The sequence below is a fragment of the Lichenostomus cassidix genome, unplaced genomic scaffold (assembly GCF_008360975.1).
Source record: "Lichenostomus cassidix isolate B80296 unplaced genomic scaffold, HeHo_3.0 HiC_scaffold_42, whole genome shotgun sequence".
In the NCBI taxonomy this organism is placed as follows: domain Eukaryota; kingdom Metazoa; phylum Chordata; class Aves; order Passeriformes; family Meliphagidae; genus Lichenostomus; species Lichenostomus cassidix.
The window spans coordinates 429,682-442,352 of record NW_028147241.1 but is presented as its reverse complement, the minus strand read 5'-3'; the positions used below and the strand labels follow the sequence as shown (position 1 = coordinate 442,352).

The window sequence follows — 12,671 nt, the reverse complement described above, 5'->3', positions numbered from 1 at the left end:
GTCTTTCAAACCAAGACAGTGTTGAAGAGATGGAAGTCGACCAGGAAGATGAGGAGGAGGACATGGTCTTGGGATGAAGACCAACACAGGCAGCAGGACAGGCACGTGCTGCCCATGCCCTGCCCACAGACACAGTGGCTCCCCTGCCGCCAGGCTGGGGCTGGGCTGGGTGGCCCTGCTCAGGGACACGGGGACCCGGGGGCATCCCTGCTTTCTGGTGGCACAAGCACCACCCCCGGCCTGCCCTGCGCTTGCTTTGGGCCACGCCAGCCCCGTCCCAGCAGCTGGGCCCAGCTCCCAGCCCCAGCCGGGCTCAGTGCTGGCGGCACAGTCCTGCTCTGCCAGCATGTGCCAGCCTGGGGGCACAGGGAACAAACCCTCAGGGCCTGACTGCAGTGACCGTGCTGCTTGCTTTTCTTCCAGGACTGACGGTCATGCAAGGCGTGGATGCCACCATCTGTATATACGCTTTTGGAAGAATTCTTCAGTTGTTTTTTCTACGAAGATTTTAGATAGTGTTATCTTCTGTAAATACGTTTTCTACTTTGTTCTTAGATAGGTTTTTATGTAAATACGTTCTATAGATTGTTGTTGTTATAAAGATTCTTACATTGTAAATACATGATGGAGTACATTTTTGTTACTTCAGCAGAATAAGTCCAATCACATTTGAAAAAGGCTTGGAGCCTGGCTCCCACTTCTACACACAGGGCTAGAGCAGACGAGAGGCAGCCTGCATTAAGGCACTAGTTATTATTGCTTTTAGTCCAGAACACTCAAAACCCCAACATCTTCCATCGACGGTTACAAGTGGGTGGGCAGTTTCAGCTGCCAAAGTGCAGCTAGCGGGACTGTCTGCAACACTGGTCATAGCTGAGGTAAAAACAGCTATGCTAGAGGCTCATCAATAAATATAACAGTGAACAACCACCACCTTTAGAAAGGAGCCAGCAGCTCCCAGCAGAGATGCACCTGGCCACCTTTTCTCCCCCAGCAAAAACTGGCTGAGCTGCCTGAAACATGCTTCCAGGCTGGGGAGGACCACAGGGACCTCGGAGTCCACTTGGCCACATCATGCTCCCCTGATGCACGAAGAACTCCTTCCCCTGCCAGAGGAGCATCAACCATCAGCTGGGGGGGCATGGAGAGGACACCTGGCCCCACAGCACTTGTCCAGCCCTGCCACATGCTCACAGCACCAGACTCTGCTCTCGCTGCTCTGGCCTTTGCTGATCTGGAGCTACTCTCCAGCTGCTGACATGCTTCTCCAGCTGAGGAACGAGCTCCAGCTGCCATTGGGCATTCTGCAAAACCTGCTCTTAGACATCAAAACCTCTTTTTCTTCTCCAGCCCAAGGAAGGAGTATCAAGCCATCCCTCAGTACTTTGGGATGGGCCAGGGGAGTCCTCACCGCGCAGGTGAGGGGGAGCATCCTGCCTAAGCCCCCTTTCCATCCCCTCCCACCAGGGAGAAAAGCAAAGAGAAAAGCAAGCCAAGGGTCAGGTTCCCTGTGCCCTGGCCAGGGCTGCCTTAGAGTGGCTGAGCAGGAAGAGCTTCCCCAGAAAAGAGGGAGCCAGGACTGCCCATAACAAAACTAGGGCACGGAAGACGTCTGACCTTCCGGAAAATGGTGCTATCTTTGGACTATTCCTGACTAGTCACTTGTGGCTAGCACAGGTTTTTCCTATGAGAACTTTTTTTTGTGTTTTATGAACAAAGATAAAGTTTGGATGCTGTTGTTACAGTGTCTCGAGATTTGGACAGTTCAGGCCTGGCCAGTCAGGCCTAGGGGGAGGTTTCTGACTGACCAATCTGGGTGACCTCTGAAAAGTCTATATATATGTTGGAGTCAAAATAATAAAGCGCCTTTTCTATGCCACGCTGAGAATCCGGGGTTTTCCTTCTCTGCTAGCGGCTCAACAGCGACAGTCACTTGAAGCTATGGGCTCTTTGTTATTTCAGTTCTCAGCTATTCATGTTTAAAAAGTGAAAGGAACTTTGTACACAACTGGGCATTTTCTTAAATTGCTTGCAGAGTAAGGAAATGGTGCCCACAGGGCTGTCCTTGCATGGGTAGCTTTCCGAGGCAGTTGATAAGCGATCCTGTTAAAAGAAGACTGTGTTCTATTGTTTTGAAAACCTTGTCTATTTGTTCAGATTTTAAAAGCTGGAAAAGTGTTTGTACTGGAAAGGAAAAAATAAGGTATGTCTTGCTGAGGTTTCCAGCATCAAAATGACTTGTGTGGCTTTCAGAAGTGGCAGACTAGGAGATGACTTACACTCACACCTAGGGCTCAGGGAAGGAGAAGGTAGTGGCCAGAGTGGAGAACGAAGGAGCCCAGCAAGGCTTCTGCCTGTTTTGCTTGACTTTCTAAGCTCCCGTGAAGACAGAGTTGGGGATGCTCAGGCTGCAGAAGAGAAGGCCATGGGAAAGCCTCACTGCGGCCATGCAGGACTTGCAGGGACCACTGGGAAAGATGTGGGGAGAGGAGAAGGGGGAATGACTTTCAACTGCAAGGGGGTCAATTTAGCTTGTCTCTAAGGAAACTGGCATTTTACACTGGAGGTTCTGAGGCACTGGCCCAGGCTGTGCATGGAGGCTGTGCATGCCTCATCCCTGGGAACATCCAAGGCCAGCTGGGACAGCACTCTGAGCAACCTGCTCTGCTGGGAGCTTGCTCTGGTTGGAACAAGATGATCTTCAGGGTCCATCCCAAGGAAAACCATTCAGGGATTCAATCATTCTGTGGTTGCCATGGTCCACAGGGGTGTGGTCCTGGATCTGCTGTCATGTCACAGTTGGTGTTCCAGCTGGGACTGCCATCGCCCAGCCAAGGGCACAACACAACCAGTCGCCCCTCTGTCAGCACGTCCTTCGCCCTGCTCTGAGAGCACCCCTGCAACCCTGTTTCTTACCTGTTCCCCGACAGTGCCGTCAGTCCTGAACACTCCCTGCTGCCTGGATTTTGCCATCCATCCCTGCAGGATGCTCCCATTTGTCCCAATGGAGGTACAGTGCCATTCCATGGAGGTGGACACCCCCTGAGAGTCCAGGCGGGCTGGAGCTCTGAGGGGATGCTGTGGGACAGGGACCCCACTGTGAGGTTTTGCTCCCTGTGCAGGCTGTCAGAGACACCGAAGAGGAGATGGAAGTCGATAGAAAGATTGATGTAGAGGAAAGCATGGATGTGGATATAGAAGTGAATGAAGAGGAAGAGATGGAAGTAGACGTGGAGATGGATGAAGAGATGGAGGTGGACGAGGAGATGGATGAAGAGATGGAGGTGGACGAGGAGGGGATGGAGGAAGAGATGGAGGTGGAAGGGGAAGATTATGTGGAAGAGATGGATGTCGATGAGCAAGATGAGGAGGAGGACATGGTCTTGGGATGAAGAGCGACACCGGCAGCAGGACAGGCACGTGCTCCCCATGCCCTGCCCACAGGCACAGTGGCTCCCCTGCCGCCAGGCTGGGGCTGGGCTGGGTGGCCCTGCTCAGGGACACGGGGACCCAGGGCATCCCTGCTTTCTGGTGGCACAAGCACCACCCCCGGCCTGCCCTGCGCTTGCTTTGGGCCACGCCAGCCCCATCCCAGCACCTGGGCCCAGCTCCCAGCCCCAGCCGGGCTCAGTGCTGGCGGCACAGTCCTGCTCTGCCAGCGTGTGCCAGCCTGGGGGCACAGGGAACAAACCCTCAGGGCCTGACTGCAGTGACCGTGCTGCTTGCTTTTCTTCCAGGACTGGCGGCGATCTGAGGGGTGGATGCCACCCACCTGTATATACGTTTTGAAAGAGTTCTTCGGTTGTTTTTTTCTATGTAGATTTTAGATACCATTATCTTCTGTAAATATGTTCAATACGTTGCTGTTAGATAGGTTTTTATGTAAATACGTTCTATAGATTGTTGTTGTTATAAAAATTCTTACAATGTAAATATGTTCTGGAGTTCATTTTTGTTGCTGCTCTTCTGTAAATAAACAATCTTTATTTTTCACACCCCAGCTCTCTTTCCATTCGCTTTGGGCACATGCAGCATCTGCAGAGTTGTGGTTTCCACTTGCTCCAGGTTGCCTGGCCTGGAGGTGTGTGGGAGCGAGCGCTGTGTTGGGGGTACCTGTGCCCAGAGCGGTCCCACTCTGAGCTCCATACACACTTGGTATTTGTAGAGACAGATCCCACTGGGATCTTTCCCATGACATTCCATCTGGGAGCAGGGCCCAGCCTGCGTGGCCCTGCAGAGCCTCACCAATGGCACTGCACCAGGTGGCACCAGACACCAGCGCTAAGGAGCACTGGGCTGTGGGCACCCCCTGCTCCCAGGCACCCCGGAGCTGAGGGGAGCTCCCTGAGCCATCACCTGGGCATGGATGCACGCATGCATGCATGGATGGAAGAAGGCATAGATGGAGGATAGATGGAGCTCATCATCAGGCTGAAAGCTTTGCATCACCTGCTGGGGGACTAGGGCTGCTTTGCCGGGCTCAAGCTGTTGCTTGGCTGCTCTGTGTACCCTGCTAAGGCTGGGGGACCAGGGGCTACTCATCTCCCTCCTTTCCATTGCCAGGGAACACCAACTGGAGAGCCTTGCTGTGGCTGGGAAAATGCAACATGTGCCACAACACCCTCAAGCATCACACACCTGGGGTCTTGTGGCTTTGGAAGGACAATCAGAAAGTGGTTTTCATGGAGAAGAGCATGAGCCATGAGGGATGGGGACTGCTCTGTGGGTTGCTGGGGCAATGGGTGCTGCACACAGAACACAATGCAACATGAGGACGGCAGGCAATCCTGTGCCCAGAATTTCCCTGCTCCTGGTTATTCCATGGCAGTTTGCAACAAAGAGTTTGCAATTTTGTTGCAAAACGCTGGCATCCAGATCTGTGCTGTGGAAATCCAGCGGGCAGACATGAACTCTCAGCGGGCCATGGCCTCACCAGCGCTGGAGGAGCACGTCTTCCTGGTGGAGTCCTTTGGGCAAATCCAGCAAAGCCCCTGCTGCGAAGCCAAGGGGTTCAGTTGTCGTTCTTTGGTAGGTCTGGGCTGAGGGGGAACAGCCGTGTGGGCAGGCAGGTCATTGGACAGATGTGACACCTGGTGTCCTGCAGAGTGACTTGGATGGCACAGCCGCCCCAGAGCCTGGCAGGCTGCTTTGCAAGAGAAGAAACCTACGGTGGTGGCACCCCGAGAGCTTCTGTTGTCCCAGCATCTGCTAGCAAGTGGTGGGGCAAGGAGAGCTGGGCGGTGCAGGCAGCAGGAGGATGCCTGATGCCCAGTCTGATGCCCAGCTAGGCTCCCAAGGCAAGGTGGGCGGCAGGAATTCTTAGATCCCCTTGCACTGGTTTGGCAGAGTAGTTTGGAGACTGGTATTAATCTTGTTTGGTTTTATAATCACATAGCAGAATGGTAATTATTCTTTCTATCAATATATATGTGTGTATATATATATGTATATTTATTTCTGAGAGCTGGGGAGTGCTGTTTTTAAATTCTTCTTTTATATGAAGGCATTTCTATCCTGACAATAAACACCCTGAAGATTTGTATGACTTGTCCATCTCCTTTAACTGGGCTGCAGGGCCACAGAGGTACCTCTGTGTCAGAAGTGGCGCCTCTGGCTTTTGCAGCGTCTCCTGTGCCCTAGACCCAGACACGCATTGGGAAAATCTTTGCTCTGTGGCACCCCAGGGTGGAGGGAGCCAGCGTGGCACAGACACTGAGATGCTGTGTCCCCTTGGGCAGGGTTTGCTTTGGGCTCTGTGCTTGTGGGAGCACAGGGAGCTCCGAGCTGAGCTGGGTATGGACCCATGGCCTGGGCAATGTACCAATGAGGCTGATTTGGGTTGCATTTTAGGATTCTGGCATTTTACACTGAGGGTGCTGAGGCACTGGCCCAGGCTGTGCACAGAGGCTGTGGATGCCTCATCCCCGGGAACATCCCAAGGCCAGCTGGGACAGCACTCTGAGCAACCTGCTCTGCTGGGAGCTTGCTCAGCTTGCAACAAGATGATCTTCAGGGTCCATTCCAAGGAAGACCAGTCAGGGATTCAATGATTCTGTGGTTGCCATGGTCCACAGGGGTGTGGTCCTGGATCTGCTGTCATGTCACAGTTGGTGTTCCAGCTGGGACTGCCATCGCCCTGCCAAGGGCACAACATAACCAGTCGCCCTTGAGTCAGGACGTGCTTCACCCTGCTGTGAGAGCACCCCTGCAACCCTGTTGGTCACCCGTTCCCAGATACTGCCGTCAGTCCTGAACACTCCCTGCTGCCTGGATTTTACCATCCATCCCTGCAGGATGCTCCCATTTGTCCCAATGGAGGTACAGTGCCATTCCATGGAGGTGGACACCCCTTGGCAGCCTGGACGGGCTGGAGCTGTGAGGGGATGCTGTGGGACAGCGACCCCACTCTGAAGTTTTGCTCCCTGTGCAGGCTGTGAGAGACACCGAAGAGGAGATGGAAGTCGACAGAAAGTTTGAGGAAGAGGAAAGAATGGATATAGATCCAGAAGAGAATGGAGTGGAAGAGATGGAGGTTGACGAGGAGGAGATAGAGGAAGCAATGGAGGTGGACGAGGAGATGGACGAAGTGGAGGTGGATGAGGAGGAGACGGAGGAACAAATGGAGGTGGAAATGGAAGATTGTGTTGAGGAGATGGAAGTCGACCAGGAAGATGAGGAGGAGGACATGGTCTTGGGATGAAGAGCGACACAGGCAGCAGGACAGGCACGTGCTCCCCATGCCCTGCCCACAGGCTGGGACTGGGCTGGGTGGCCCTGCTCAGGGACACGGGGACCCGGGGCATCCCTGCATTCTGGTGGATTCACAAGCACCACCCCCGGCCTGCCCTGCGCTTGCTTTGGGCCACGCCAGCCCCGTCCCAGCAGCTGGGCCCAGCTCCCAGCCCCAGCCGGGCTCAGTGCTGGCGGCACAGTCCTGCTCTGCCAGCGTGTGCCAGCCTGGGGGCACAGGGAACAAACCCTCAGGGCCTGACTGCAGTGACCGTGTGCCAGCCTGGGGGCACAGGGAACAAACCCTCAGGGCCTGACTGCAGTGACCGTGCTGCTTGCTTTTCTTCCAGGACTGACGGTCATGCAAGGCGTGGAGGACACCCATCTGTATATACGTTTTGAAAGAGTTCTTCAGTTGTTTTTTCTTCGTAGATTTTAGATAGTGTTATCTTCTGTAAATATGTTTTCTACTTTGTTCTTAGATAGGTTTTTATGTAAATACGTTCTATAGATTGTTGTTGTTATAAAGATTCTTACATTGTAAATACATGATGGAGTTCATTTTTGTTACTTCAGCAGAGTAAGTCCAATCACATTTGAAAAAGGCTTGGAGCCTGGATCCCACTTCTACACACAGGGCTAGAGCAGATGAGAGGCAGCCTGCATTAAGGCACTAGTTATTATTGCTTTTAGTCCAGAACACTCAAAACCCCAACATCTTCCATCGACGGTTACAAGTGGGTGGGCAGTTTCAGCTGCCAAAGTGCAGCTAGCGGGACTGTCTGCAACACTGGTCATAGCTGAGGTAAAAACAGCTCTGCTAGAGGCTCATCAATAAATATAACAGTGAACAACCACCACCTTTAGAAAGGAGCCAGCAGCTCCCAGCAGAGATGCACCTGGCCACCTTTTCTCCCCCAGCAAAAACTGGCTGAGCTGCCTGAAACATGCTTCCACGCTGGGGAGGACCACAGGGACCTCCGAGTCCACTTGGCCACATCATGCTCCCCTGATGCACGAAGAACTCCTTCCCCTGCCAGAGGAGCATCAACCATCAGCTGGGGGGGCATGGAGAGGACACCTGGCCCCACAGAACTTGCCCAGCCCTGCCACATGCTCACAGCACCAGACTCTGCTCTCGCTGCTCTGGCCTTTGCTGATCTGGAGCTACTCTCCAGCTGCTGACATGCTTCTCCAGCTGAGGAACGAGCTCCAGCTGCCATTGGGCATTCTGCAAAACCTGCTCTTAGACATCAAAACCTCTTTTTCTTCTCCAGCCCAAGGAAGGAGTATCAAGCCAACCCTCAGTACTTTGGGATGGGCCAGGGGAGTCCTCACCGCGCAGGTGAGGGGGAGCATCCTGCCTAAGCCCCCTTTCCATCCCCTCCCACCAGGGAGAAAAGCAAAGAGAAAAGCAAGCCAAGGGCCAGGTTCCCTGGGCCCTGGCCAGGGCTGCCTCAGAGTGGCTGAGCAGGAAGAGCTTCCCCGGAAAGGAGGGAGCCAGGAGTGCCCATAACAAAACTTGGACAAGGAAGACGTCTGACTTTCCTGAAAACTTTTATGCTTCTCTTTTCCATGTTGCAACACTTCTCCATGCCATTAATTGCAAATGGACCTCACCTCTAAGATCTATGACTTAGCAAGTTTTAGACTCTGTGAAAAACCATGAGTTATACACAGTTTGTCTTCCCTTGTTTTGCTTGGAAAACAATGCTGGAGACATAATTGCAGTGCTTGGGTGAGGCACGAATTCTAGAGTCAGGGAATGTGCTCCACTAGTGTTTGACCCTCAGCAGGGACAATCCACAACAGCAGCCAAGCGGATTGCTGTGCCACTGTGCAGCAGTCAAGCCTCTGGACCTGGGCTGAACACGGCAAAGTTCCCGTGTTTGGACAGACTCAGGGGCTGCCCCCGGGGGCGCGCGGGGCTCGGCCGTGGGGCGCGCGGGGGCGAGCGGGGAACGGACAAACGGCCACTCGGACATATGGTCACTGGGACTAACGGCCCCGGAGTTTCAGTTGCAGCGGCGGCAGCGACGGCAGTGGCAGCAGCGGCGGCAGCGAAAGAAGAGACTCTACGACTCTCTCCGTCCCTTTCCCCTGCTCCTCCTCTCCCTCTCCCCCTGTCCCACAGCCTCTCCCGCTGTCCCTTTCCCTGTGTCCCCTCCTTTCCCGGTGTCCCTCTCCTCCTGCCAGCCCGGGCCATGCCCCAGGCTCGCCCCCAGCCCCGGCCGGGGCTGTCCCCTCCCCGCCCCTGGGCGTCCCGTCGCGCTCTCGGCTCCGCCCGGCTCTGGCGGGCCTGGCTGTGGCGCTGCTGGGCGGGCATCAGTGGCTGGGGCTGGAGCGGCATCGTCACTCTTTGGCTCCGCCTGTCCCGAGCCTGGCCCCGGCTGTCCCGACGCAGGGTCCGGTGCCGACCCCAGCCCCAGCCCCGACCCCGATCCCGGCTCCGGCTCCTCCCGGGGCCCGCGGAGGACACACGCGGCTCGGCCGCTCCCGCCGCCTCCGCTGCGCCTTCCCCGGCCCGAGCTCCGCCGCTCGGCAGTCCGGCCGCCGGCCCCGAGCCGCCCGTGCCCCGTTCAGAGGGGGATGCCCGGCCCGGGGCGGTGCAGAGGCCGTCGGGGGCCGTGTGTGGCCCCGGGCCGAGCGCTGACGGCCGCGTGTCGCCCGCAGGGAAGGCGCAGGAGGCCCTGCAGGAGCGGTACCGGCTTGGTGAGCTGCTGGGGACAGGCGGTTTCGGCAGCGTCTACGCGGGGACGCGGCTAGCGGACGGAGCCCCGGTGAGTGGCTAGCGGAGGAGGAGGAGGAGGAGGAGGGTGGGGCTCGGCAGGGCGGGCGGAGGACGAGGAGGAGAGCGGGCAGCGAGCTGAGCCTGCTGCTCCCCTTGGCTTGCAGGTGGCCATCAAAAGTGTGTCACGGAACCGCATCCGTCATTGGGGCGAGCTGGTGAGTGCGCGGGGCCAGCGGCAGAACCCGGGGCATGCCGGGCGGGGATAAGCCTGGGCCCGGCAGGGTGGAAACCGCCAGGAGTCCTGGAGGGAGAGCGGGCGAGGGGTGAGCGGGGGAGGCAGATCATCCCGGGCTGGGTGAGGGGTTCCAGAGCCCCGACATAGCTTCAGCCCCACTGATGGCATCGTGGTCCTCCCGCAGCCCGATGGCACCAGAGCACCCCTGGAGATCGTGCTGCTGGATAAAGTGTCCACTGGGTTCCATGGCATCGTCCAGCTCCTGGAGTGGGTTGAGCTCCCCAACGACTACCTGTTGGTGCTGGAGCGCCCGGAGCGGTGTCAGGACCTCTGGGATTTCCTGGCAGAGCGGAGGTTCCTGCCGGAGGAGGAGGCGCGGGGGATGTTCCGCCAGGTGCTGGAGGCCGTGCGGCACTGCACCAGCTGCGGGGTGCTGCACAGGGACATTAAACCAGAGAACATCCTCATCGACCTGTGCACCGGACAGGCCAAGTTGATTGACTTTGGCTGTGGCACCTTCCTCCAAGACACAGCCTACACCCAATTTGCAGGTGAGCCCTCCCAGGGGATGCTCCTGGGCATCTCATGGCCCAGCCTGGGTGTAGCACCAGGGCCTCCTCTCTTGCTGCCAGGCATGGGATTAACTCTTCAGCAAAGTTACTTTTGGGTGGGGGTAGAAGAGGGGCAGCTTGCAGCCCTGTTGAGCACCTTCACTCCCACTGTGCCCTGGGCTGGGGCTGGGGCAGCCAGTCCAACAAAAACCCCAATGAGTGCAGCAGTGAGGGGGGTCAGACCCCATGCCCCAGCCAGTTTGGTGTGCAGGTGAGGAAGGACTTGGACTGCTCCAGTCCCCTTGTTTGCCTTGGCTTGTAATTGTTATTTGGGGGCAATGCAGGGAGGGATGAGAGTGTGGTTTTCCCACCACTGGGAATGGTTTTACTTTGCATGTCATGATTGGACCTCCCCAGGGCTTCTGCTGCCTCCTTCCAACCCCAGGGGCTTCTTTTCCAACCCCAAGTTTGTCCATGAGTAACAGGTGCTGGCGAGAGGGCAGCAGGTCACCCTGTGTTCCCCTGGTGCAGCCCCCACATGCCCAGGGATGCTGGGGCGAGGCTCTGGGAGCAGCAGCATCCCCTGATGAACTCCATCTGTATTCCACAGGAACCCTGTCCTACAGCCCACCAGAATGGACCCAGCTCAGATGCTACCACGGCGAGGCAGCAACGATCTGGTCCCTGGGCCTCCTGCTGTACCACCTGGTCGTTGGGAAGCACCCATTCAGGAAGGGCCGGAAGATCATCTGGGGGCGGATCTTGTTCCCACGACGGCTTTCTCAAGGTGGATCCTCATCTCTGTGGCACAGGGGGAATAGCAGTGTTGGGAGAGAGCAGCAGGCTCATGAGCATCCCGCTCTGGCAGCTGCTGAGGAGGAGGCACATGTCCTGCTCTCCTCCAAAACAGAGAATCCATGGGGAAGTTTAGGCACAGCTCTGAGCACACCCAGCATGGCCTGGGCATGGGAACAGGGAGGGGGCACATCTGACAGGACCCTTCTCCAACGGACTGGCAGTTTCTGGTTTCTCTTCACAGAGTGCCAAGATGTTATTAAGAGGTGTCTGTCCATGCAACCCTTGGACAGGCCATCGCTGGAAGACCTCTTCGATGATCCCTGGATGCAGGATGTTCATGTGCCCTAGAAGATGGGAGAGATCCACGTGCACGGTTTGATCCAGCGGCCTGGCAGGTAACAGTTCCGCGCATCTCTTGGCAATAAGAAGCAAAGCAAACCAGACTTTTTTTGACCTGCTTGTAGCTCTGAGCAGGGATCATCAGAAGGGAACTTGCAGCTCTTGTGCTGGAGCTGAGCTGGAGATCTGCTCTGGCAAGCACTGGTGGCCACCATCCACCCTGGTTTCGCTTGTCTGGTTCATTGTTGTCTGGGGCCCTGGGCAGAACACTGACAGCCTGGTGTGGCCCCCAGGGAAGGAGCAGGAGCCCCTGGAGAAGCTGTACCAGGTGGAGCTGCAGCTGGAGACACCAAGGAGGACCTCAAGGATGACAACCTCTTCCTCAACCTGGCGATGTGCAAGCTGAAGATGATCAGCTTTGACTCAGGCGCTTTCTTCAAAGGCATGCTCCACACCTGATTTACAGGTGAGTTCAACACCCGGGGATGCTCCCACATCTGTGCATTGCACACCAAAAGTGTGCATTGGCACCAAAAGTTTTCCCTTTTTGCTGGGGTGGATGCAACAACTTCTTCAGTTGTCTGCCAAGCTGCTCTTTGGCTCTGGGCAGCTGCTGAGGAGGTGGATCTGCCATGGCTGGCTGGAGGCTGGGCACATGTCCTGCCCTCCTGCTCTCCTCCCACAGGCAGCAATGATGGGGAGGTTTGGGCACAGCTCTGAGCACAGCCAGCATGGCCTGGGCACTGCAGGCAGTTGGGACAAGGGGGACAGGAGCCTTCAGCTGATGGGCAGTTTCTGGTTTCTCTGCTTCCAGCAGGGCTCTGAGGATGCTGAGGCTGCTCTGGGCTCTGCCAGGGCTCTGCTGGGGCTCAGCCCTGGGCACGGCTGGGCCTGCTCTGCCCTCCCATTGCTCTGACAGCTTTGCATCAGACGAGCCTGTTCTGAGCACACCGAGAGAGCTTTGTGCTTGTGCAGGTGAGTGAGACTCTCCTGCAGGCCCAGAGATTGCAGAGAGGGATACACATCAATTGGCCAGAACCTAAACACTCCACAGTCCCAGCAGAACGCCTGTATCTCCACAGGATGTTTTGTCTGTCCCACCCTTCATTCCTTTTTGGGTTGGAATTGTGCAATTGCACTTTCTTCCTCCTCTAGAAGTGCCACAAGTGAGCCAAACCTGGCGAGTGGGCTGTTGTTCCTAAGGCAGTGCAGTCTGGAGTTGATGGATGAAGAATTGCCCTTCTCCACTTCCCAACCAGAGCAAAAAGCTGTAAGTGGGACTTTGCAT

At 56.2% G+C, this 12,671-nt stretch overlaps 2 protein-coding genes and 1 pseudogene across 2 annotated transcripts in view; all 3 read left to right on the top strand.

Annotated features, from left to right (window-relative positions):
• The window catches only part of LOC146424105 (uncharacterized), a 261,931-nt gene that overhangs the window by 147,161 nt on the left and 102,099 nt on the right, over positions 1-12,671 (top strand). The gene's annotated exons all lie outside the window — the stretch shown is intronic.
• Positions 3,147-6,700, top strand: LOC146424115 (uncharacterized). Its single transcript, XM_085043936.1, has 4 exons — positions 3,147-3,284; positions 4,876-5,028; positions 6,199-6,318; positions 6,431-6,700. Exons 1-4 carry the CDS (start codon positions 3,147-3,149, stop codon positions 6,698-6,700), a joined length of 681 nt encoding a protein of 226 aa, XP_084900062.1.
• On the top strand, positions 6,697-11,443 carry LOC146424114 (serine/threonine-protein kinase pim-1-like; annotated as a pseudogene).

Bases quoted from the DNA above. Each gene is read 5' to 3' on its own strand.
- LOC146424115 (XM_085043936.1), top strand. From the start codon at position 3,147: ATGGAAGTCGATAGAAAGATTGATGTAGAGGAAAGCATGGATGTGGAT. The intron at 3,285-4,875 runs GTGGACGAGGAG...GCTGGCATCCAG, and splicing joins AGATGGATGAAGAGATGGAG to ATCTGTGCTGTGGAAATCCA. The intron at 6,319-6,430 runs GTACAGTGCCAT...CTCCCTGTGCAG, and splicing joins TCCCATTTGTCCCAATGGAG to GCTGTGAGAGACACCGAAGA.